Source organism: Artemia franciscana, chromosome 3 (assembly GCF_032884065.1).
Source record: "Artemia franciscana chromosome 3, ASM3288406v1, whole genome shotgun sequence".
Lineage (NCBI taxonomy): Eukaryota > Metazoa > Arthropoda > Branchiopoda > Anostraca > Artemiidae > Artemia > Artemia franciscana.
Window position 1 is genome coordinate 9,826,044 of NC_088865.1, and position 25,499 is coordinate 9,851,542.

The 25,499-nt window shown below is 34.1% G+C and overlaps 1 protein-coding gene across 1 annotated transcript in view; it reads right to left on the bottom strand.

The window, feature by feature from the left end:
* Positions 1-2,646: 2,646 nt before the first annotated feature.
* LOC136024860 (uncharacterized) overlaps positions 2,647-25,499 on the bottom strand; it is an 80,246-nt gene continuing 57,393 nt past the window's right edge. Inside the window, exons 10-15 of the mRNA XM_065700373.1 lie at positions 20,353-20,652; positions 18,784-18,977; positions 16,784-17,008; positions 13,785-13,931; positions 8,208-8,370; positions 2,647-4,668 (exon numbers count right to left, since the gene is read on the bottom strand). Of these exons, the coding sequence (XP_065556445.1) occupies positions 2,771-4,668; positions 8,208-8,370; positions 13,785-13,931; positions 16,784-17,008; positions 18,784-18,977; positions 20,353-20,652 (2,927 nt within the window). The 3' untranslated portion in view covers positions 2,647-2,770. The remainder of the gene's footprint in view (positions 4,669-8,207; positions 8,371-13,784; positions 13,932-16,783; positions 17,009-18,783; positions 18,978-20,352; positions 20,653-25,499) is intronic.

Consider the following 25,499-nt stretch of genomic DNA (forward strand, 5'->3'; position numbering starts at 1 on the left):
TGGGGAAAAAAGGGGCGTGGGAGGGGGGCTAGCTGCCCTCCGATCTGAAAAGTGAACTAAAATTTTTAATTTTCAATCAAATGAGCCCTCTCTAAAGTTTATACTAGCATCCCTTCTATAAGAACCATACTAGCCCCCAGGGCATAAATTAAAACACTGGCCTCCGGGCCCTAGGGGATGTCTCGACCCCGGAGTTTTTTTTCATTATCTTTGATTTATTTTTAACAAAATGTCTACCTCAAAATTTTACCAGATGTATTTGGGGAAAGAGGGGGGGGGCTAGTGACCTTCCGAACACTCTTGACTCTTAAAAAGGGCACTAGAATTCTCAATTTCCAATCAAATGAGCCACCTTTGAAGTTTATACGACGACCACTAGTGTAGGCAACGCTATAGCGTTGCCTGAAAAAAAAAACTGAGAAAAAAAAACGAAAAACTGTCAAACGAGGAAGAATGGCCATTTGAAGCATATTCAGAAATGACAACTATTATTTCAATTAATTTCGATGGTGGAAGTTCATTGCGAAAACAAATTTATAGGAATTTCAAAAAATATCGTGAAGCTCCTCGAGAACGGTGTTGAATAGAACCACGCCACACTATTGGAGCCACCAACAACCGCAACATTGGAACTATCATAGACAAAAAACCCATTAAGGAGAATTAAAGTCCCCTATTTCGAGAAAGAAGGAAAAATAACTGTTTCGCATGGGAAACAGTAATGTTTCTCTTTTGTTCTTTACTGGTAATTGGGCACTGAAACACAAAACCAAAACATATGGAGCGGGGTATATCTTGATTTTGTATAGTCGCACTATGACAATGCGGATCTTGGGGTCGTTTTTATAATCGACAACCGTCATGACTATGCCACGAAATTCCTAAGGAGTTTAGTATCAGATTAACGACGCTTCTTGACTACTAAGGTCCCTGCGTCGGCCCTGCAGGGCATTGCTGCAGCATGATTCGATCTCTGGGTCCCGTATTACCAAGCTAAGGTCAAACACACTGCGCCACCACAGGACTAAGGAGTTTAGTTCTTAAAAGTTTAGTATATTGCAAATGAAAATTATAATTTTATTCTGTAAAGGCACAGAAATTGTAAATCACTTAAAAGCGCAAGAGATAAGCCACACTTTAATACAGCTTCAATAAAAATACCCTTCACACCCCCAATTATACACAAAACTTACAATATACTTTTACAACAGCAAGCATAATTAAACGAAATATACGACATAGAGTAATAAAACAAAAAACCGGTTTATAAAAAAAAAAAAAAACTAGAAAAATGGTCGCTCCATTTGTATGAATGATGATTTAAAATATAACACTCACTTGAGGGAATATTCAACAATAAAATGACATATTTTTTAGAGTATGTTATGACGAAGAAAAGAAGAAGCAGTGAGGTTTAACTGCCTAATTATTTGTCATATCAACATGACTCAATATTATTGTCAATATGATTGTGACATCAAAGGATTTTTATTTGAATAGATGCCAGAAAATGTAGAAGAAATGTTGTCTACGTGAGCAGATAAACGGCCACCAGTCAAATAACTCCATCTCATTGGCTCTTCTTTGGGAAATTTTAATCCAGCACCAAGGAAGAAAAGTTTTGAGCCACAAGGTTTTTTACAAGTAAAATTTTGGTTTCTCTCTGGTTATGAGAGGTTAAGGCTCTGGCTTCGATTGATTAAACTCCTGCTCCAATTTATTAACTTCATTCTAGATAAATATTTAGAGCAACGCAAAATAATATGAAAAAAGAAGAGTCGAAGTGTGGTGCCTAAAAATTAGCGTCAAACATTCAAAACTGAAGAAATTTGTGAAATCCAAAAAATTTAGGAGTTGAACTCGGGAGTCGGGCATAAGCTCGACTCCACCTAAATAGCCCTTATCAATAAGTTGCAATTTCAAGCTTAGATTGACTCACATTTGCATCCATACTTGCACAAAATAAAACATTTCAAACACCGCGTGTAGTATGAAGTACGCCACACGTCACACGAAGTTGAGGCGTGGCAGAAGTGCGCCAAGAGCAGCAAAACTATGCATTGATGAGAGATGTTCATCATGGCGAAGACTGGAAAACCCCTCGATTCAAATATGATTTTTTGATTAAATTAAAATAAATAAAGTTAAGTTCTTTAATTACTTTTAGATAAAGGTTTGATCAGGATAGAATTGCAAGCCAGAGGATTTAAATATCCAACTAATTCCAAGATTGGCACACAGCACGGCTTATAACCCAAAGCTACTAAATGAACAACGGCCAAATTTTCTTTAGTACTTTTGTTAAGTTTTTGATCAGCGTTGAACCTACAGTTTAAGTTCTGTTTCTATTGATTCAAGAGGTCATATGTAAATTATGTATCATCATATTTAAGTTATCGTTACCTACATAAAACTTACAAGCTACATAAGCATAGTTCATTTTGTTGGACATCCATCAACAAAAAAATACTTCACATTAGTTCAAAAATAACTTATAAAAGAATTGAAACCAAATGACATCAACAGTACTGGTACACGAACACTGGTAGAAAATATTAATAATTTGATATACATATATATATATATATATATATATATATATATATATATATATATATATATATATATATATATATATATATATATATATATATATATATATATATATATATATAGATACAAAAATAGAAGCTAATCATATTTTGAGAAGGGTGACAGATACAAGGGAAATTACCATTTTAAAATATCTCTCTGAACTCTAGTAGAAGAATCAAACAAAATAGCGACTAACAGCTAAAAATAGGAGGAGCAACGAAAGAGAACGTGTGTTGCCACTACTCATTGAATTATGCATGGGTACCTTTGTTTTATTCAGAGTAGTGGTCTCAAGGGGTACCTGAGACTTAACAGTGGTGGTTTTAGTCGATGCTTCTCTGTCTACCTCCGTTTCAACATCATAGTCAAATCCACGATGTTCCATTGGTAAATCTTCTGAACGAACTTCAGGTGATTGGCGCTTTTTCCGCAAGGAAAGTTTTCGTTCTTCTCTTTCTTTGATTTTGTATTGAAACTTATCTGGTCCTGAATTATGTTCGTCTCCCATAGTTTTTGACAATACATCACCAAGTATTAGGTAACCAGTTTCATATGGGGTTGGCTCTACACTCTTTTTTGTTTTACCTGAATTATAGTCTGACAGATCTATACTTCTAGATGCTGGAAGACCTTGTCTTGCAGCAATTCTTACGTCTTCTACAGATCCTCTCCGAGAAGGGTTTTCACCTCCGAATGATAGCATTGTATTCATAACTTGAGAGAATCCTTCATTTTCTTTAGGGTTAATAACAACCTGACGGAAGCTATTATCGTCGATTGCAAACTGTTGATCTCCATCATTTCTTGCTGCCAATGGGAAACCAGTAGGACGAGGAATGTTGATTGGACGCTGTTGGGATTGAAACTGAGGAAGGTTTCCAGGGCTTATGGGAACAGGAGGTGGTAATTCTCCTTTGAACGGTAAAAGTTGAGGCTGTTGTAATATTGGTCTTTTTTGCTTACTTGGCCCTTGAGGAGGTAGTGGCGGTGGCTTAAAGTCTCCGTTTTGAGGTAGCTGTTGAACTCCTGGTTTTGGAGAAGGTAGAGGAGGAATAGCTTGTCGTTCAGAGGGTATTTTGTCTTGGCGCTTGTTAAACCCAAAAAAGGAGCCCATACTTTCAAAAAATGATGGTTTTTTAGTTGTTTTTCGCTGAGGTTCTGGGTTTGAAGGCTTCCCAAGAATCTTAACGCCGTTACGAATTGGGTGTTGTTGAATATATGGATTGACAAAATTTTGCTGTCCTATATTGCCTTGAATAACTGTCTCTGACCTGAAGCTGTCTTTAGGTCTTTCAGGAACGTAATTCACCTGGGCAGTTTGTGGCACAGCATCTAATCTAAAAGGTTCACCCGCAAAATGTGGCCTGTCATTTGTAACAGATTCAGGAGGGATATTCCTTGTAGTTCCTTCTTTTCCTATTGTTGCCAGTTCAGATGCTTTGAACATAGGATCAAAGTTGAAGTCGTTCTGTGGAGACTGGATATTCTTCCTCAAACCAGTTGCCGATTGATCTGAAACCTCAAAACCAAGAGGAGGGACTGGCCCATTGGAGTTTTTTATTGGTTTAAATCCACTCTCAAGAACAACACTACTTGGGTTAAACGTATTACGCACGTTCGCTTGTGCTACGTCTTGTCTTTCTTGAGTATAAGTTTGTGAAGGTTGCTTATTTATGCCTTGTTGTCTAGCATTATAACCTCCTTGTGAAAATCTATTATTTTCCAAAGCCTCATGATCATCATCGTACGCTATATCTTCAAACTGATTGGACTTGGATTTATCAATTTGCAAAGTGTATGGCTTATATCTTTGTCTGTTCTTAGTCTGTTGTGAAGCAAAGCTCAGCTGATCAACGTTTCGCGGGGAGCTAAAAGGAGGTAGTGAAGGTGGGGGTAATGTGGGTTCTGAAAGAGGCAGATCTGCTATAACTTTTGATATTGTCCTTTCCGAAGTCCTTGGAATCACTGAAACTTTTTGAATAGGAGGAGGCAGTGGCAGGTTCGGCTGTTTGACTAGGCCATTGAGATTGTTTGTAGATGTATATTGATCTTGTGACCCTCTCAAAGCATTTCCTAAAAGGAAATTAAAATAATTAGTGGTAGTAGAAACATATTTACAGTAGACACACAATAAAAATCACAAGGCTGTTTTATTTTCGTCATGGCTAGTAAATTTATTTCCAACACCTGGGTATGTGGCACTCCATGCACGGGGCAAAGAGAGAAAAGTTCTAATATAGCTGTTTTAGACTTAGTGATCTCACAATTCCTTATGGCAATGGACAAAATAACCAGCATATCAGTTGGTAGATTTTCACTTGAGTGAAAAGCCTCAAGCAAGAAAAAAGAGAAAAATGGAGAGAGAGAAGGGAGAGAAGAAAGAGATACAAAAACCCCTAAAAAAACTTTTCTTCTTTCCCACAATTATTATTATCGAGATTCAAAACTACAAAATAGAACGATTTTTAAGCTGAGGAAACCAGAGTTAGTCCAATATATAATTGAAGATCTTTAGCTCTTATAGGCAGCAAGAAAAAAAATATATATAATCCAAGTTAATCTAAACAGGCATCCAAACAAGTAACGATTATTTTTGAGAACCAGGAGTTCCATAAATGGTGAACTGAAGGGGATGATATCAGCGAGGGGGGGTTTTTTCCCCTCGACGACAAGAGGAAGTATCTGGGAGGGGTGCAGTTCAAGATAGGTTCCTACTTTTGTTTAATATGTTAAGATGGGGAGAAAAGTTTTTCGAGGTGGTATACTAGGGAGGAATGGGTGGAAACTATGTTGAGTGATAGAATTTTTACGAGGATTAAGAAGTTGGGAAAGTGTGTGACTACCAGTATGACACATTGGGACCATTTTCTGTAATTTATTTATAAATTATTTTGGATTTAAGGGTGTGTCTTTATAAATATTTTTTCTACTGTTGTATTTTTGTATTAGCCGTGGCCCATAAGAGCCTTTAATGCTAATAAATACTATTTTATATCATATATAGGCCACAAGAAAAGGAACTACAATTCAAGTTAAGATTACCTAATTAAGCTTTTTAAACTTAATCTATTTAAATTCAACTTACATTTCCAAAGAAATCTAAACCGTAGTATATTTTAATACAATTTTTATTAGTCTTTAAATGTAAAGCCACAAGATAGTGCGACTTCAGATTACAAAAAATTAAAACAAAATTTATCCCACGATTTCAACCCATGAAATTGATGTTCGATCCTAGTTAAGGGAATTAATTTTTTCAGTGATAAAGTCTCTCTAATTAACTAGTAACCTAAAAACTTGGAGTATGTTTCAAAGGCACTTATTCAATCAGCTGTGATTTCCCTGGATGTACATTAATATGCCACATATGCTTATCCAATCAAGTGTTAGCCTTCACACTTTGGGTAACAAAGGATAGCAGTGTTCATTGTATCCGCTATAATTTAAGCGTTAGGGGAGAAGAGTATGTTATCCAAAACAAAACAACATCAATCATCTCCTTCCTTTTGCATTTTCCAGGATCGAAAGTCACAAGAACTACTTATCCCTCTAGCACTAATCTCCTTTGATGGTTAATAACAAAACAACGTCCTTCTAACCTCCCGTCTTTCTAAAACTAACCTCCTTGGATTCAAAACAAAACAACATCAATCATCTCCTTCCTTCTGCATTTTCCAGGATCGAAAGTCACAAGAATTACTTATCCCTCTAGCACTAACCTCCTTTGATGGTTAATAACAAAACAACGTCCTGCTAACCTCCCGTCTTTCTAAAACTAACCTCCTTGGATTCAAAACAAAACAACATCAATCATCTCCTTCCTTCTGCATTTTCCAGGATCGAAAGTCACAAGAATTACTTATCCCTCTAGCACTAACCTCCTTTGATGGTTAATAACAAAACAACGTCCTTCTAACCTCCCGTCTTTCTAAAACTAACCTCCTTGGATTCAAAACAAAACAACATCAATCATCTCCTTCCTTCTGCATTTTCCAGGATCGAAAGTCACAAGAATTACTTATCCCTCTAGCACTAACCTTCTTTGATGGTTAATAACAAAACAACGTCCTTCTAACCTCCCGTCTTTCTAAAACTAACCTCCTTGGATTCAAAACAAAACAACATCAATCATCTCCTTCCTTCTGCATTTTCCAGGATCGAAAGTCACAAGAATTACTTATCGCTCTAGCACTAACCTCCTTTGATGGTTAATAACAAAACAACGTCCTTCTAACCTCCCGTCTTTCTAAAACTAACATCCTTGGATTCAAAACAAAACAACATCAATCATCTCCTTCCTTCTGCATCTTCCAGGATCGAAAGTCATAAGAATTACTTATCCCGCTAACACTAACCTCCTTTGATGGTTAATAACAAAACAACGTCCTTCTAACCTCCCGTCTTTCTAAAACTAACCTCCTTGGATTCAAAACAAAACAACATCAATCATTTCCTTCCTTCTGCATTTTCCAGGATCGAAAGTCACAAGAATTACTTATCCCTCTAGCACTAACCTCCTTGGATTCAAAACAAAACAACATCAATCATCTCCTTCCTTCTGCATTTTCCAGGATCGAAAGTACAAGAATTACTTATCCCGCTAACACTAACCTCCTTGGATGGAACAGAATATACTTATCCAGCTAAGCGTTGGATGAAAAACCTTCTTCATAGAGTTTTTTTTGGGCAATAATCCTTCCAACCCGTGGCCATAAAGATAGAAAATAAGCTCAATTCTGCAAAACTTCGTGACCTGATTTTCCTGTTAATCCAGAGTGATACTATTCTTTAGAATGAAATAAATAGTAAAAAGAAGGGAGAATCCAGTCTCTATTTTTTTTTACAGCTTCTATGCTTTTAAAAAGTTACCATAGCACAGTGGTTATTAGACACTCCTTTCGACCTGAAGGAGAAGAGATCGATTGAAGGAAATAAATAGTAAAAAGAAGGGAGAATCCAGTCTCTATTTTTTTCCAACTTCTATGCCTTTAAGAAGTTACCATAGCACAGTGGTTATTAGACACTCCTTTCGACCTGAAGGAAAAGAGATCGATTGAAGGAAAAAGAAGGAATAGACGATTAACGTCACCAAGTCACTTTTTATTCATCGATTATTAGTTTCTTATCTTGTTTATTCCTTTAAAGTTTGACTTCATTTTGGTATCTTATTGTTCGAATTTCCTCTTTTTTCTTCATTTGCATGGAGAATGCTTTGTTGATCATACAAGTGAAGTATTCGCGATATATTTTTCTACTGTTAATTCTAATATCCTCTAGCATGTTTTCTTAGTTCTTCTTGTTCTCAAGTTCTTAGTGTTAGCAAAAGACATAAATATTAGAAAAAATTGCTGAAAAAGTAAGTTTAAAAACTTACAAGCCTAGAATTTACTGTTGTTTTGAGATTATTTTAGTGTTTACGTTTGGTAACAGAATTGCGTTTAACATTTGTAATTACTCAGGTAACTACCATGAGTAACGTTGGTAAGTACTTTATTAATTAATTGGTGGTTCACTAATTAAGAATTAATTGATAAGTGACAATGGTAATTACTCATGCTAAAAGAAAATGTAAAATGTGAGAACATTTTTGGTATCAGAAAAAGTCAATTTACCTTGAAAAAAATCCTTCTCGTTTCCAGTCGGTTCAAACTCCTTTGCGAAACTTCCAAAATTAGGGAATTCTGGAAAGTCAAACTTAGGAAAATCACTCCCATTGCTTTCAATCATTGTTGATGGCTTTGACGGACGAGTTTGACTTTGGCTTATTCTTAATCCCTGAAATGATAACAATGATTTATTGTAACAAAAAATTGAATTATTATAATAAAAATAACCATGAGCATAAAGAAAATCTAGTTACAAAAAAGAAGAAAAAAACCACCCTACTCTTATGCAATCAATGCTGCTATTTTGTTTTTTATTACTTAGAAGTAAATGTTCTCAGTAAACCAACTCTTGGCAAACCACTAAAACTCTCCAAAAATGCCCATTCACGCAAAGATTTTACTAACACTAAGATTTAGTGGTTTAAGAAATTTGAGCCAATCAGAATATTCACAGAATTTACTGATTGGCTGAAAAATTTCATTAAAAATTTTGATTGGCTCAAATTAGCGCTAGCTAATTCTGGTGTTAGTAACATCTCATTGTGAATGGGATTTTATGAATCAGAACACCGTATATTATAATGTTAGGCTAAAAACAAGAGAAACGCTATTTTTGGGCCTAAAATACTTCTTTTTTGTACTTGTTTTTCCGAAGGATCTATACTTGCTGTCAACAAGCAAGGTGATGACCTATTCTTGTGGTCTTCCAGAAAAAAACTATGGAATCAAGTTTTGATATTGCTGTGACTATACTCTTTAAAAGCTCTTTGCTTGAATATGCAGTATATGGCATGTGCGCAGTAGCAGTAGCCCCGAATTATTGACGGCATCAGCAATCAAACAGTTCGTGGTAACGAACTGTAGTAAGGAGCGACCCGGCTCAATAGAAACCAAAACTCAAAAAAATGGAATTTTGATACCAATAGATCAAACAGTTCGTGGTAACGAACTGTAGTAAGGAGCGACCCGGCTCAATAGTAACCAAAACTCTAAAAAATTGAATTTTGATATCAATAGCTACATCAAAAGAATCGCATTTTAATGCTGATTTTAAATATATAAGTTTCATCAAGTTTAGTCTTACCCATCAAAAGTTACGAGCCTGAGAAAATTTGCCCTATTTAGGAAAATAGGGGGAAACACCCCCTAAAAGTCGTAGGATCTTAGCGAAAATGACACCATCAGATTCAGCGTATCAGAGAACCCTACTGTAGAAGTTTCAAGCTCCTATCTACAAAAATGTGGAATTTTGTATTTTTTGCCAGAAGACAAATCACGGGTGCGTGTTTATTTGTTTGTTTTTTTTTTTGTTTTTTTTTTTTTTCTTTTCCCCAGGGGTCATCGTATCGACCAAGTGGTCCTAGAATGTCGCAAGAGGGCTCATTCTAACGGAAATTAGAAGTTCTAGTACCTTTTTTAAGAGACCAAAAAAATTGGAGGGCATCTAGGCCCCCTCCCACGCTCATTTTTTTCCCAAAGTCAGCGGATCAAAATTTTGAGATAGCCATTTTGTTCAGCATAGTTGAAAACCTTAATAACTATGTCTTTGGGGATGACTTACTCCCCAACAATCCCTGGGGGAGGGGCTGCAAGTTACAAACTTTGACCAGTGTTTACATATAGTAATGGTTATTGGGAAGTGTACAGACGTTTTCAGGGGGATTTTATTTTGTTTGGGGGTGGGGCTGAGGAGAGGGGGCTATGTTGGAGGATCTTTTTTTGGAGGAATCTGTCATGGGGGAAGAAAAATTCAATGAAAAAAGCGCAGGATTCTCTAGCATTACTATAAGAAAACAATGAAAAATAAACATGAAAACGTTTTTTCAAATGAAAGGAAGAAGCAGCATTGAAATTTAAAACGAACAGAGATTATTACGCATATGAGGGGTTCTAAAAATACTTTAGCATAAAGAGCGAGGTATTTAGGAGGAGATAAATACCTCGCTCTTTATGCTAAAGTATTTTTAGTAATTTCAACTATTTATTCTACGGCCTTTCTGATTCAGGGGTCATTCTTAAAAAATTGGGACAAAACTTACGATTTAGTGTAAAGAACGAGGTATTAACGAGGGTACAAACCCCTCATATACATAATAATAATTAAAGAATATAAAAGTTTGTTACGTAAGTTAATTCTAAAGTTACGTATATTTTTTGCTAATAAAAAAATTCGTTAAAATTAAAATTAATAGTTGCCTTTTTATGTAACGGAAAAATTGCATGGCAACTAGGCCTCCTTCCCCATCCCATATTTCTCAAAATCGTATGATCAAAACTAAGAGAAAGCCATTTAGCCAAAAAAGGAATTAATATGCAAATTTCATTTGAATAGTTTACGTGTGGAGAGTCAAAATCAAACATGAATTAATTCAAAAACGTTCAGAAATTACATAAAAAAAACTAGTTTTTTTAACTGAAAGTAAGGAGCGACATTAAAACTTAAAACGAACAGAAATTACTCCATATATGAAATAGATTGTTCCCTCCGCAATCCCTCGCTCTTTACGCTAAAGTTTGACTCTTTGCCACAATTCTGCTTTTTAAAACAATTAAAAGCTTTAGCGTAAAGAGCGAGGGATTGCGGAGGGAACAATCTATTTCATATACGGAGTAATTTCTGTTCGTTTTAAGTTTTAATGTCGCTCCTTACTTTCAGTTAAAAAAACTAGTTTTTTTTATGTAATACATCAAAAGAATCGCATTTAATGCTGGTTTTAAATATATAAGTTTCATCAAGTTTAGTCTTACGCACCAAAAGTTACGAGCCTGAGAAAATTTGTGTTATTTTAGAAAATAGGGGGAAACACCCGCTAAAAGTAATAGAATCTTAACGAAAATTACACCATCAGATTCAGCGTATCAGAGAACCCTACTGTAGAAGTTTCAAGCTCCTATCTACAAAACTGTGGAATTTTGTATTTTTTGCCAGAAGGCACATCACGGATGCGTGTTTATTTGTTTTTTGTTTCTTTTTTCTTTTTCCCAGGGGTGATCGCATCGACCCAGTTGTCCTAGAATGTTGCGAGAGGGCTCACTCTAACGGAAATGAAAAGTTCTAGTGCCCTTTTTAAGTGACCCAAAAAATTGGAGGGCACCTAGGCCCCCTCCCACGCTAATTATATTCCCAAAGTCAACGGATCAAAATTCTGAGATAGCCATTTTATTCAGCATAGTCAAAAAACCTTATAACTATGTCTTTGGAAACGACTTACTCCTCCATAGTCCCCGTGGGAGGGGCACAAACTTTGACCAGTGCTTACATATAGTAATGGTTATTGGGAAGTGTACAGGTGCTTTAAGGAGGATTTTTTGGTTGGGGGGAGGGGTTGAGAAGAGGGGGATATACTGGGGGAACTTTCCATCGAGGAATTTGTCATAGGGGAAGAAAATTTCCATGAAGGGAGCGCAGGATCTACTAGCATTATTTAAAAAAAATGAAAAAATAAATATGAAAAAGTTTATTTCAGCTGGAAATAAGGAGCAGCATTAAAACTTAAAACGAACAGAAATTATTACCCATATGAGGGGCTCACCTCCTCCTAATACCTCGCTCTTTACCTTGCTCTCTAGTATTCTAGAGGGTTCCCTCGCTCTTTAGTATTTTTAGTAATGTCAACTATTTATTCTACGGCTTTTGTGATTCAGGGGTCATTCTCAATGAATTGGGACAAAATTTAAGATTTAGTGTAAAGAGAGAGGTACTGACGAGGGGGCGAACCCTCTCATATGTGTAATAAAAACATGAGAATAAAAAAATTCTTTACGTAAGCTAGTTTATAAGTTACGTATATCTTTTACTAATAAAAAGATTCGTAAAAAATTAAAAGTTCTAGTTGCCTTTTTAATTAACCAAAAAATTGGAAGGCAACTAGGCTTCCTCCCCCGCTTTTTTTTTCTCAAAATCATTCGATCAAAATTATGGGAAAGCCATTTAACCAAAAAAAAAAAAAAAAATGCAAATTTCGTTTTAATTATTTCTCTGCAGAGAGCCAAAATCAAAACATGCATTGATTCAAAAACGTTCACGAAATTAAATAAAAAAAACAAGTTTTTTCAACTGAAAGTAAGGAGCGACATTAAAACTTAAAACGAACAGAAATTACTTCGTATATGAAAGGGGCTGCTTCCTCATCAACGCTCTTTACGCTAAAGTTTTTTACTGTTTTAAAAAGAAGAGTTGAGAGAAAGAGTCAAACTTTAGCGTAAAGAGCGGAGCATTGATGAGGAAGCAGCCCCTTTCATATACGAAGTAATTTCTGTTCGTTTTAAGTTTTAATGTCGCTCCTTACTTTCAGTTGAAAAAACTTGTTTTTTTTTATTTAATAACAGACAGGAGCCAAGGATAGTTCCAACAGTGAAACACACGGTTTTAATCTACCGTAAGCAGACTCTACTTGTAAGTAGTTATACATTATAAATATTCTTCTGACAATAGAGTACTCTAAAATATTATAAATATTCTTTTGACAAAAATATAATCATTAAGGGCATCTCAAGTTTTCAACAGCAAATTTGGCCTAGATAAAAAGTTGAAATAATCAGATATCATTTGTCAAAACTTATAAAATGATGTCTAGCTAAAGTTTCTTTCAATAAATTATAAAAAAAATATGATTGATGTTATTGCTATCTAGTTAATTTCTATTTCATTAGCACAAGTATGATAAATCCTTTATCTTTTTACTCCTATCACTATCTAATTATTTGATTACTATCAGTAAATGTATGCAGAAATAAGATCTAGAAGATCATTCAACTACAGAAAATTGATAAATAATCTCTTGTTGTATTTGTCATATCTGAAGTGGCGACAATTCATAAAAATTTAAAGGGGAAAAAGTAAAACTTATTATTCATATTTGGGATGGGGGAGGGGGTACATTTGTGTTTTTTTCAATGTGTTTGAAGCAAAAATATTATAAAGGCCTTTTTTTAATGAAAATACCCCGAAAAAAGGTATTTTTCAAAATCTAGGGAAGGGGTCAAGTATCAAAGAGGGGGGCACCCAATTGACAACAATCTGTATTTATCTTCGTTCAGTTGTTTCAATTTCTGATACACAGAAAATTGATAAATAATCTCTTGTTGTATTCGTCGTATCTGCTGAATTGGCTAAAGTGGCGACAATCCATAAAATTTTAAAAGGGAAAAGTAAAACTTATAATTTATATTTGGGGAGAAGGGGGTACATTTGTGTTTTTTTCAATTTGTTTGAAGCGAAAATATCAAAAAGGCCCTTTTTAATGAAAATACCCCGAAAAAGGCATTTTTAAAATCTAGGGAAGGGACCAAGTATCAAAGAGGGGGCACCCTCACCCCCTCCAATTGACAACAACCTGTCTTTATCTTTGTTCCATTGTTTTAATTCTTTGTTTCAATTACACTTCTACAAGATTTAACACCCAATATTCTGCCCCAAGTATCAAAGTATCAAAGCCAAGTATCAAAGAGGGGGGCACCCAATTGACAACAATCTGTATTTATCTTCGTTCAGTTGTTTCAATTCTATGTTTCAATTACTCTTTTACAAGATTTAACCACCGAATATTCTGCCCCAGTCATTCCTATTAGTTCGATATTTACCTCAGGCTGTTGTTGGTCAAACTCGGGATCGTAATCCTCATCATAAAAATCAAGATCACTATCAGCTCCAACCTTCCTGCTTTGCAATTTCGTATCACATCGATCGACAACACGGATGCGATATCCAAGATAGCGATGAGTAAAGCACTAGAAAAAAAATAATTGTTATTTGGGTCTTTGTCAAACTATGGAGACCAGATATCAGAGAGAAAAAATTTGCGGGAACATAAGAGAGAATCCTACGTCCCTCTGCCGTAAAACTTATTGTTTTTTCTCACTAAAATATTACAGATTGTGGCCAAGGAAATACAAGGCTAATGAATGAATGAATGTAATTAATACCCATCAATGGAAAAACAGATGGAGCACAAAAAAAAGAAAAAAAACACAAGACACTAATTCATCTGACACAAAACAGATGCCGACTACTGCTGTAAAACATTGGCCCACGGGTGGATCTTGACTGATGAATTATATTGATCGATTTGCAACAGAGTCGTACTGTCATGTTGTTTCATTATCTGTGAGGTTGTTACACAGCAGTACTGTCAGGTTGGTAACACAGTACTGCCGTGTAACATACCTATTGCTTGTCCATGGTGGTAAACACAGCAAAACTTTGCATACGTGCAGTACTTTGAGGGTGATTTCAGTTTATATGCAGCCGTAAAATTGCGCCAAAATGGGCTAAGGTAACGATAATGAGGCAAAATCACAAAATTGCACACTGATCATCACAATCACACCCACAATCACAATCACAAACATGATCACATCACACACACAAACACAATCACAGTATGGCCAACAGACGATGATCAAACTTCCGCTTATTTGTCACTATACAGCTATATGTAAAAGAAGATCCCTAGTCAAAAGGAGAGAGCAGGAAACGCCGTGCCTCTAGTATTGTCCGTCCAATAGGGAGGCCCAGATATACAATATCATCCACATACTCAACAATAGGATTACCAAGTGGGACGCTCCGACCAGCAGCTGATTTTAAGTTATAAAAAAGCACTTCAGACTTTTCAGCATTAAACTAGAGTCCAATATGGGCATACTCTTGTTAAAATACAATTTAAAATAACTTTACGGCAACTTAAAAAGCTTGATGAAACTTGACGGTACAAATGGGGATCAGTAAAGTTAGGACTGGCAGAAGAAATAACTTAGGCTAAACATGGCCAAAGCTATTCAATATAGCTATGTTTTACAACAATTTTCGAATTAAGATTTCTTTTTAGGTCAACGCTTTTTTTTACGTTGGTTTACACAAGATTAAAAGATCGCTCAAAGAATAAACATTTTCAATATAGGCTCTTAAGAGGTACTTCCAACAAAGATTTAAGCTCAAGCTATCTCGCTTATTCTACTACTTGATAGCTTGGCCTAATGAGTTTGTGGCCTTGAGCCTCCGAATGATAACAATTTAAAATATTAATCAATAATACGCTAACTCTTCCGTGAAAAGCCAGCTTACCGTTTTCTCATGTATTCTTTCAAAAAGCTGGAGAGGAAGACTACGTCTGTTCAGCTCTTAAGAGGTATTAGGTATTTAACTTTGAATGTGCCTTTGAATTCAGTAATTATTAGCAATAGATAATTTAACTTGTTTTTTTTTTTAACTCACCGACTTGTTTGTATTTTTGTCACATAAATTTGATAATTTATAGAAACATAAATTTGTATAATATGTCAATTTTATAAATATAATAGATTTAAAAGTATTATAATGTTAAAAAGAAATATACTATAATTGCTATAAATATGTCTAAATATGCTTTATAAATCAATATAATATCAAAATAAATATAAATTTGTCATATAATTCAGTAACTTCCAAATTTTGTCAGTATATAACAGTGGAATAAGGTAACATGAAAATTTTCCTCTTGTATAAATAAAACAACATAAACGAGTGATTGGACAAAGCAAAAAGTATAAAACAAACATCATTATCAAAAAATTGATTGAGCAGCGGCAAGAACACTTGCCTGTGGCCGTAGTAACTTAGATTAGAATTTTAGATAACACAAATTTTTGTCAAGAGACAAGATTTTTTTTAACTCGCTTTCAAAATAGACTAAAAAGTAGAAATAGTTTTTCTCGAGAATTTTTGAATACAAGTGAAAACAAGGGGGGGGGGGAAGCGAAAGAGATTGAGCTTTACACAACTTGACCTTTTTAAGTCATTTTTTTTATGCACTTATAACTTAAATCAATTTGCTATCTATATTATGCAACGCCCCAGCTATTGTTTGTCTTTCGTTTTCATTTATATTCTTAGATTCTTGAGAAAAAATAATTTTCTCCTTTTTTTAAATACATTTATTATTATTAGTTTCGTTCCAAAACAGTGGATAAAACAAATTTATAGGTATTGTGTATTACTATAAGCGTTGGACGGACTAAAATGCTAGCTTCTTCGGTACTTGTATGATAGACGCCCTACATAATGTTATTCTAAAAAGTTTCTCTGACGCTCAATCCTAATGAATATGGCAAATTTAGATAAAAATATAATACTTAAGAAACAGATTTGGGCTATATATTTGCACATTAGGGTGGTGGAGTAAAGTATTGCGGGTCTGTATGCCTAATTTGTTAGGTACAATTATTCTGCATATTATGTAGTAAGAATTGTTTTATAACTTTATACTGTCCAAATAATTTAACCACCCCCCCCCACCCCCTAATGTACAAATATATAACCCAAATCAGATATTTTCCATCTATTCAGTGACTTTTCTTTGTATTGTATCACGCTAAGCTGAAAGAAACTTACAAAAAAACACCGGTTCTATAATCTGTCAATGAATGAACAACTTGAGCAGTAGGGCGTATAACATACATGTACCGCTTCTTTTAGATGTCATAAAGAATTTTGGGACTAAATCAATTGTAATCTGCTATTTTAGGCTGAAGATAAAAAAAAAGATAAAAAAAACACATTCAATGATTTGATTTAGTTATAAGAATAAAGACCGTGAACTTACTTGATAATAAACAATGTCTGGAGTATCTTCATCTGGCCTCCATCTGACAACTCCAGGTTGTCCATCTTCACATTTAAGTTTCAAATTTCTTTGATATGCACCAAATGACGAAAATTTCTCCGGCACATCTGGCGAAACCTGTTGCCATTCACACAATCGTCCAGCACCAGTTGGGATGGCATTTCCTTCTCGAGTATAACGAACACCGGCAAAAATCTCTACTCTCTAAAAGTGTGAAAAATAAATCGATTAGTCGATTTACTCAGAGAATAAAAATAAAAATAGAATAATAACAGAGAATTTAGAATAATAACAGAGTAAATAACAGAGAATAAAAATAAAAAAATAAAAATAGTCGATTTACTCAGAGAGTGAATCTCCTGTCAGGAATACTCGATAATAATACTTCCATATTTAATTTTTTTTTTTCGCAGGGAATAAAATAAGCTTCGCTCTATCGATTTATATCCTTTTCATTTAAAAAAAATGAAGAATTAACAGCATAGAAGTTAACGATTTTAATATTAACAAGAACCGAAAAAATTGCCAAAATTAAATATTTCATTTTCCAGTGAAAATTCTAAAACATTTAGCCACTACAAACAGACCTTCCTGTATGTTTTCAGAATTTAAATATTGATTGTTTGTTTGTTTGTATCTTTTTCTATCCTTTTCGTGAAAAAGTAACAAAGAGCGAAAAATATTAGGCCCAAATAAATTTTTTTGCGAAGGGGTAGAAGAAGAAGAAAAAGAAGAAGAAGAAGAAGTTTATTAAATATAATTCAAAATTCAATACAAAATACACTACAAAATGAAAATACAATACACTCATGCCCCATCGAAAGGCTCCATGGCCAGGGATACAAGGGGGATGTGTTTATTTAAACAGAAAAGGAGAGATTTCCACACAGAAGATTTCCACACCTCAGAATAATGCTTCGCACGATAAACTTTTTTTGTACCCAAAGATACTGAGCCTATCGTTTTAAATTATCGTATAAATTATATAATTATATAATAATTATGTAATTATACAAATTATATAAATGGTAATTAAATATATAACAAATCATATAATTAATTTACATTAATTTTTAAACTTGTAGTGCGGATGTATTTAATTTGTAAAGAAAAACATTTTACTATAATTATCAAAAATTACCCAACACATACAGCATAAATTTCAAATCATACATAACTGATCATAAATTAAGAAATTTTTAATAGATTTTATCGGAAATCCTAAGAAATTACGTGGTTGCATTTACATGAAGCGTACATTTTAGAGTGCTTAGCAAAAGTCTGGTGGCAAGTGGCATTATACTGCTAATACAAATTGTCGCCCCTTTCCATTAAAGGTTTCTCCTGCGTCCTCGAATGATTTTATTAATGTTTTTGCCAGTTAAAGTTACAATAGGAAATAAATGATAAAAATTTTGACCTATTGTTTTACTTAAGAACGGTAGTAATCACGATGTTGGCATTCAGAATGTTGTATACATTATAATATAGAACTACAGAGACGTTTGTAAAAACTTGTTCCGACTTGAGTAGTTTACAAATGGTTTATAATGGTCTATTAAAGAAATATAAATCTGAAGAAATGATTTCATTTAAACTTATTTAGAGTTGTGAGCCCAAAAAAGATGCAAGTTCAAGAATTACTCACTGCAAATTTAGCAATTACATCGATTTTTTTTACAAAATGTATATTTTCATTTCCTATATTCGATCTAGGCTGTTACCCAATCAAACTAATTTTAAAACTAATTTCCATATAAAGCTAATTTCCCACGAAATGGTTGCCCCCATCCCATTCCAGTTTTCAAGATTTTCTTGTATTTACATTTTTTTTTCTTGATAAATGCAATATTAGTGTATTTGTCAAAGACGTCTCCATCCTTCCCTGAATCGACTTCCTCATAAACCTTTACAACCCATGCGAAATTATGCTGTCAAAATTACACACATAATAAAAGTAGCAAATATACAAAACTTACTCCTCTTTCTTCTGGGGTTTTGTAGGCATACCCGCCTTCAGGGTCATCAGTAATGTAGAAAGGGTGATATTTTGCAGCGACATCAGGGTTGTTTCCACCTTCAACCACAAAAGTATACGTTGTTCCTCTAACGACAGTTATTTCTGGGATTAGAAGACCGTTTATATACCAGGCAATACCCCACCCGACGTGACCTGAAAAAAATATTTTTGTCTTAAAATGTTTCTGGTTCAATTTTTCTTTCCTCCTAAATTAATTCTCAGTGGAGGGGCAGGCTGCAACCCCAATCACTCCACCCGCGAACATAAAACTTGTTCCATAATTTGTTTCCCGTATCATTTCTCAATTTTTTCTATCTTTTCGAAGTTCTATCGTTGGTTCAAGAAAGATTCCAGAATGCTTATCCACTCGCTCAAGTGTCATGATCCTATCTCCATTCTAAAACAGGTAAAAGGCCAGACTACTTACAATGGGTTGGGAAAAAAAGGATATAAATAGAAAAAGAGAAAGTACCCGAAGATAAAACCAGATGATATTAGGGGTAAAGATTTAAACTATCAAGTTGTAGTTACGAATTATCTTTTAGAGCCTCTTCTAGGTCCCCATAAAATTTTGCCATACAGATAGTAAAAAGCATGCTATGATGACTGATGATCAAGATTTTATTAAGGGCAAGGCTGCATCCAGGGTTTTTTTGGGGGGAAGGGGGCTATTTTTATCGGGGGAGGGTTTTAAAAGTTTTTAAAAACGCGTCAAATAATTTTTTTGCATTTTCGTTACTTTTTTACAAGTTGGGAGAAAAATTCAAGGGCGGGGTAAAAACCGGTACCACCTCCAGTGTACAACCTTGAGTATATGATAGTAGCCTTATAACTGCATCAGTATTCAAGAAAGAAAAGGAAAAGAGGGTTAAAATTTAAATTTGTTAATTTAAATTTTGACACAATTAAAATTTTTGTCATTTCTCGATAATTTCGTTATCCCAGGCTAATGAAACCAACAAAAATTGTGATTGCTTTGTTGTTCAGCTCCCCACCTTCCAAGTATGTCTGTAAAGATGGTAATAAGTATGTTAGTGTTATTTGCCATTGACGCACAACCTGTACTGAATAAAAGACACTTTAACACGATAGGAAGAATACACTTCTATATATCCCAGGCTAATAAAACCAACGAAAATTGTGATTGCATTGTTGTTCAGCTCCCCACCTTCCAAGTATGTCTGTAAATATTATAGACTTAGATGGTAATGAGTATGTTAGTGTTATTGGCCATTGATGCACAACGTGTACTGAAAAAAAGACACATTAATACGATAGGAAGAATCCACTTTAATACAGTTACTCTACGAATATGGCTCATAAAAAAAATGGTCATCAGAATATGGTCATTAAAAAAGAAAAGCTAGCTTCAGTACTTCGCGCACCACCTTTGTAAAAGTTTCTTAACATATTCTTTTGGCCTTAAAAATTGACCTCGTCATACGAGTCCACTCAAAGTCTAAAAAGATCTCTACGTCATATTTTAGCAGCATTTCATTTTCAAGTTGTTTAACAAAATGAACCCTACCAGTAATGGCTGAATATCCCTGATCTCCTCCAGTTGGGCCAATATGGGCATAAAAGATATGATCCTCAGGCTCATGACAAGGGATGGGCGGAATAAACCATGGTTTTGTTGCTGGAATCACAGGTCTTGGAGTTACAGGTGCGATGGGTGATGGTGGCTTTGCATCAATTTTGGGATTGACCTGTTGACGTAAGTTTGGCTGTGGTTGCGTCTTCACTGGTCGAGGGGTCGTTGGATCTGACTCTTCGGGGTATGGACAGTTCCAAAATGGCTGTCGTCCAAAATTTATGAGAGTGGTTCCTGAAATGTGAATATGATAAGAACAAAGCTTTTTTGGTTCGAGAAATTATGAACACTTGCCGTCCAATGATCAATCGAAACATCACTGGTATCATTTATACATTATGTTTCTGGTGTCAATTATTCCGATTTTCGCCCTACTTCATTTTAGACCAAGAAGTTAGCAGCACATCCACTTATCCAGGGGCGAATGCAAAATGGGTGGGGACACCGATAAAAATTTGGCTCCCTAATCATTATCGTTCACCCTCCGACCCTGTAATCACTGCAATTTTTAACCTTATGGGGGAGGGGGGCTCGTGCCCGTAAATTTACCCCTGGGATCCACCCAAGCATTCAACCATCACAAATTCAATATAGTCATCAAGATAATCAATATAATACTATGAGTTTTTCTTAAAATTCAGAGAAAAAATTGTAAATTCATTCCATAGCATTGTAATAAAATATTTGTTTTCATAATGGAAGGGGGGTGACCATAAAGAGCACCGTGAATATTTGATTCAAATTTTGTTTTCAAATTGATTCTACTGTGTTCCGAAGTTTATTTTCAGTTTCCTATTTTTAAACTTACTGGCAAAAACAATCAACGGGAATGAGTAACTGTTTTGTTTTAAGATCTCTCCTTTAAACAGCATTGCATAGGATTAACAAATTTCCTATTACTCTATATAAAAGAGAATGTGCAACTTATTACTAATGAATGACTAATAAAATGAAAAATGAGTGACTAATAAATGACTAACAAACGAGAATGACTAGCTTTCTGCTCAAGTTCTCTCCTTTAAACAGCATTACATAGGATTAACAAATTGCATATTACTCTACATAAAAGCAGAATTTGTAACTTGTTACCAAAGAGTGACTATTAAACTGACAAATGAGTGACTAATAAATAGCTAATAAACGCGAATGACTAACTTTCTGCTTTAAGTTCTCTCCTTTAAATATCATTAAATAGGATTAACAAATTTGCAACTTATGCAAATGAATATGCAACTTATTACCACTGACTGAGTAATAAACTTATAAAGAGTGACTAATGAATGACTAATCGACGAGACTGAGTAATTTTTCGCTCCAAATTCTCTGGTTTAAAGAGCATTACACAGGATTAAAAAAATTTCCGTTACTCTAAATAAAACGAGAATATGCAACTTATTACCACTGACTGACTAATAAACTGAAAAAGAGTGACTAATGAATGACTAATCGACAAGACTGAGTGATTTTTCGCTCCAAATTCTATGGTTTAAAGAGCATTACACAGGATTAACAAATTTCCCGTTACTCTAAATAAAACGAGAATATGCAACGTATTACCACTGACTGACTAATAAACTGAAAAATAAGTGACTAATAAACGAAAGTGCTTAATTTTTTCTCGAGGTTCTCCAATTAAGATAACCTCGTATTTAATAAAATAACTAATTCACTATTAGACCAAAGCGACCTGAATTACCCAAACAAGCGACTTTTTTTTTTTTTTTTTTTTTTTTTTTTTTTTTTTTTTTTTTTTTTTTTTTTTTTTTTTTTTTTTTTTTAGTGAAGACTATACGCTTCGAAAAATCCGTGCTGTGATCATCCTTATTTGGAATTAATTTTTTTTAGCACACTTTATGTAAAACACATAACTTCAGACAAGTTACTGTCCCTACAATTTATGCTCAAAGTCTTGCAAAAGCAAAAAAATAAGTTGAGAACTTTAGATGGTAATTTCCCAATGACAGCGATTAAAATAAAACCCAAGCAAATATTCAACTATATGACTACTAGCCATTCTCAGCAAAATAAAAGAGCAATTAGTACAAAAAAAGAATCTAACTTAGGATTCAAAAGGTGATCGATACTAAAAATTAAAACACAAAATTAAAAGAGCCTTCAAAAAATTCACAATTCAAATTCACGACTTCACAAATCTTCACCGCTTCACAAATATTCTGCTAAGACTCAATTATGCGAAATACCCGCTTAGGTTCTATTTTCATCTCTTTTTTTGGAAAAAGTCTTCATTCCACATAACTTCTTGCTTTATTACGATGCAAAAACAGTGCGGTCCTAGTCGTTACTTAAAGCTCTTGTAAAAACATGCCCTAATACAGTAAAAAATCAATGAGTACCTCAAAACGTATTCCCTCCCTCTTTTTTCTTTAATCCTTCGAAAAGACACAGGATATTAAGGAGAGTCAGATTATTAGTGCTTTAATATCATTTTGATTGCGGATACCCAACCATTATAGCGTGACTTCAACAATATGAAAGAGCTGCTTCTATTAGAAATGCAGTGACTTATTTGCCTCGGGGGTATCTCTAATTGAGTCTCGCAATCAATTTTCTGTTTGGTGGATTCTTAGAATTGAAAAAAAAAATGTAATTTTGTATTTCCTCATGCTTAAAAGAACCGAACTTTTCTACAAAATTGTTTTTTCTATGAAATGATCTATTCTTAAAAGACATGTCTGAAAAAAAAAGTTAAGTCTTAAGTTCATGATCTGTAAAGCCATATCGAAACAAAACACTGGTGTTTCGGTGGTCGTTTTCGGAACAAAATGGTATTTATATTAGCTATTAAAAAACGTGTATAATGTCTTAATATAAATAATACTATAAGTTATAAATAAATATATATAATTGAAATAACTAGGAAACATTGTAATAATTGTTTCCTTACTTTCTTCTCTTAGAAACCTTAGAAATACGACATAAAGAAATGTATGAGTGGAAGTGTGCCAAGCACATACACAAATTCTAATACAAAAAAAATAATCTCCAAATTTTAATCACAATCAGTTCGAAAACCAAATCAATATTCTTGGCCTAGAAACAGCGAAGCCTTTTGATTGCACTGAAATTCTAGAAATTGTAGCTTAGAAGTAATGGCAGAAAGGAGAAAGGAAATACAAATTAAATAAATATATAAATAAAATATTATTAAACACAGTCAATAATGTCTTTTCCTTTCTCAGAAACACAAGCGATGCAGTGTTTCTGATGATCAAAACACAAGCGACAATTCTTCCTTGACTTAATAATATTGTGTTTGAGAATAGCGATACATATTATTTTTTCTTATTCGTGTCAAGTTAAAAAAATCAGAGGCCTCCAAGTAAAATAATAAGATTGGAATAGTAAGATTGGAATAATAAGAAATAAGATTGTAGAAATAAGAATAGTTAAAAGAAGAAATAAGAATAAAAAGAAGAAAAAAAAGAAATAAGATTGTAGAAATAAGAATAATTAAGAAATAAGAAATAATAACAATAAAATAATAAGATTGGAATCCCTTTGTTTTGGAATACAGCCTTAAACAGCTGTAATGGTAATTTATTACCATTACAGCTATTCATTAAAATGTGACCGTCTATGACCGTTTTTGAAGGCTTAAAGACCATTTTCCAGCTCTTCTGGATTCCAGATAATATAGAAAAATATAGGAATACGCGAGTAAGCCATAAATAACACCTAATAAGAATGGTGGTAACAAAGGTATATACAGGGTTGCTACGCGGTGAGAAAAATCACTAGACTTTAGTGATTTTTTCGTTGATTTAGTGATTTCCTTGAATTATATAGTGATTTATGTGCTAATTCAGTGATATTTTAATTTAGGCAAACATCAAAATCACTAAAACAGTTATAAATCTTTAAGAGGTGGCAGCCATGAACAGATGATTGGGTTTAAATGCAATTTTGATGCTTCAAACAAGTGTGAAAGAAGCCTTTCCTGGTAGTATCGAAGAAGAAGTGCAAGAAGGTCGCGAACACACGCGCTCTCTGTAGTTTATTATCAATTAACATGTCTACGATTTCAACCAAAGTTCTAACATTGACCCCACCTATCAGCCTTAACTCCAAGGATCACTGAAATTGCATTGCAAAATGCCAGACAATTAAGATTTTGTATAAAGTTAAAAACTTTAAAACACCACAAATACTAGAAACAAAACATTTTTACACCCAAAAACGTGCAGTACCTAAGATTTTGTGTTAATCTATAATAGATAAATTTTACTTGCCATAAAAGCAGGAAAGACGCAATGACATTGTTTAAAATTAGCTCTGTATCTCTCTATTTCCTTCCTTTCATCCAAGGAGCATTAGAAACAAGAGGTACTAAATAGTTGGTGTTATAATTCTATTTTCATTTTAGCTATCCTGTCATTGTAGTGTGCAATGAGAAATTGTATTAGGTAAACCAAGATAAGGAAGATTTCCCGCAGACGGCAAGTAAAAACCTTCAAAATTAAACAAGCAAAACAACATTCTTTACGTCCAAAAACGGGTCCATTTTCGATTTTATTTTGATCTATAATAGATTGAATATTACTTGTCATCACTGCAGAAAAGACCGGGAATTGTCGATATTAGCTACCTCTCTTTGTTTATTCCACCCAAGGAACCAAAGAAACGAGGAGGAGCCAAATTGGGGGAGCCAGGAAACCCGAATAAGCAAGAATGTGCGCGTGGACGGCATGCAAAAAGCTTCAAACTGATCAAGTAAAAGAATTCAAACATTTTTAGAAGCAAAAAAAATGTTATCTCTAGTACTCTGTGTTAATCTACAATAGCTGGAGCTTAATTGCGATCCATACAGAAAAAGACGCAATCACGTCGTTTAAAATTGTCGTTTTACATACATACAAAAAAAAATAACACTACCCGCTTGTGCACTGAAAATTGTACTTTTTGGCCATCCAGCTGAGGAAAGTCAAAAAGATTTTGGGGCTTTCCCAAAATCGGGTTTGAAAAAATAACTTAAAGGAAATCAGAGTTCAATGAGAGGGGGTCAGGCTTGAAGCTTTGATCAGACCGAGATGGAAAAGGAGCATGCGCCACTATGTTTTATT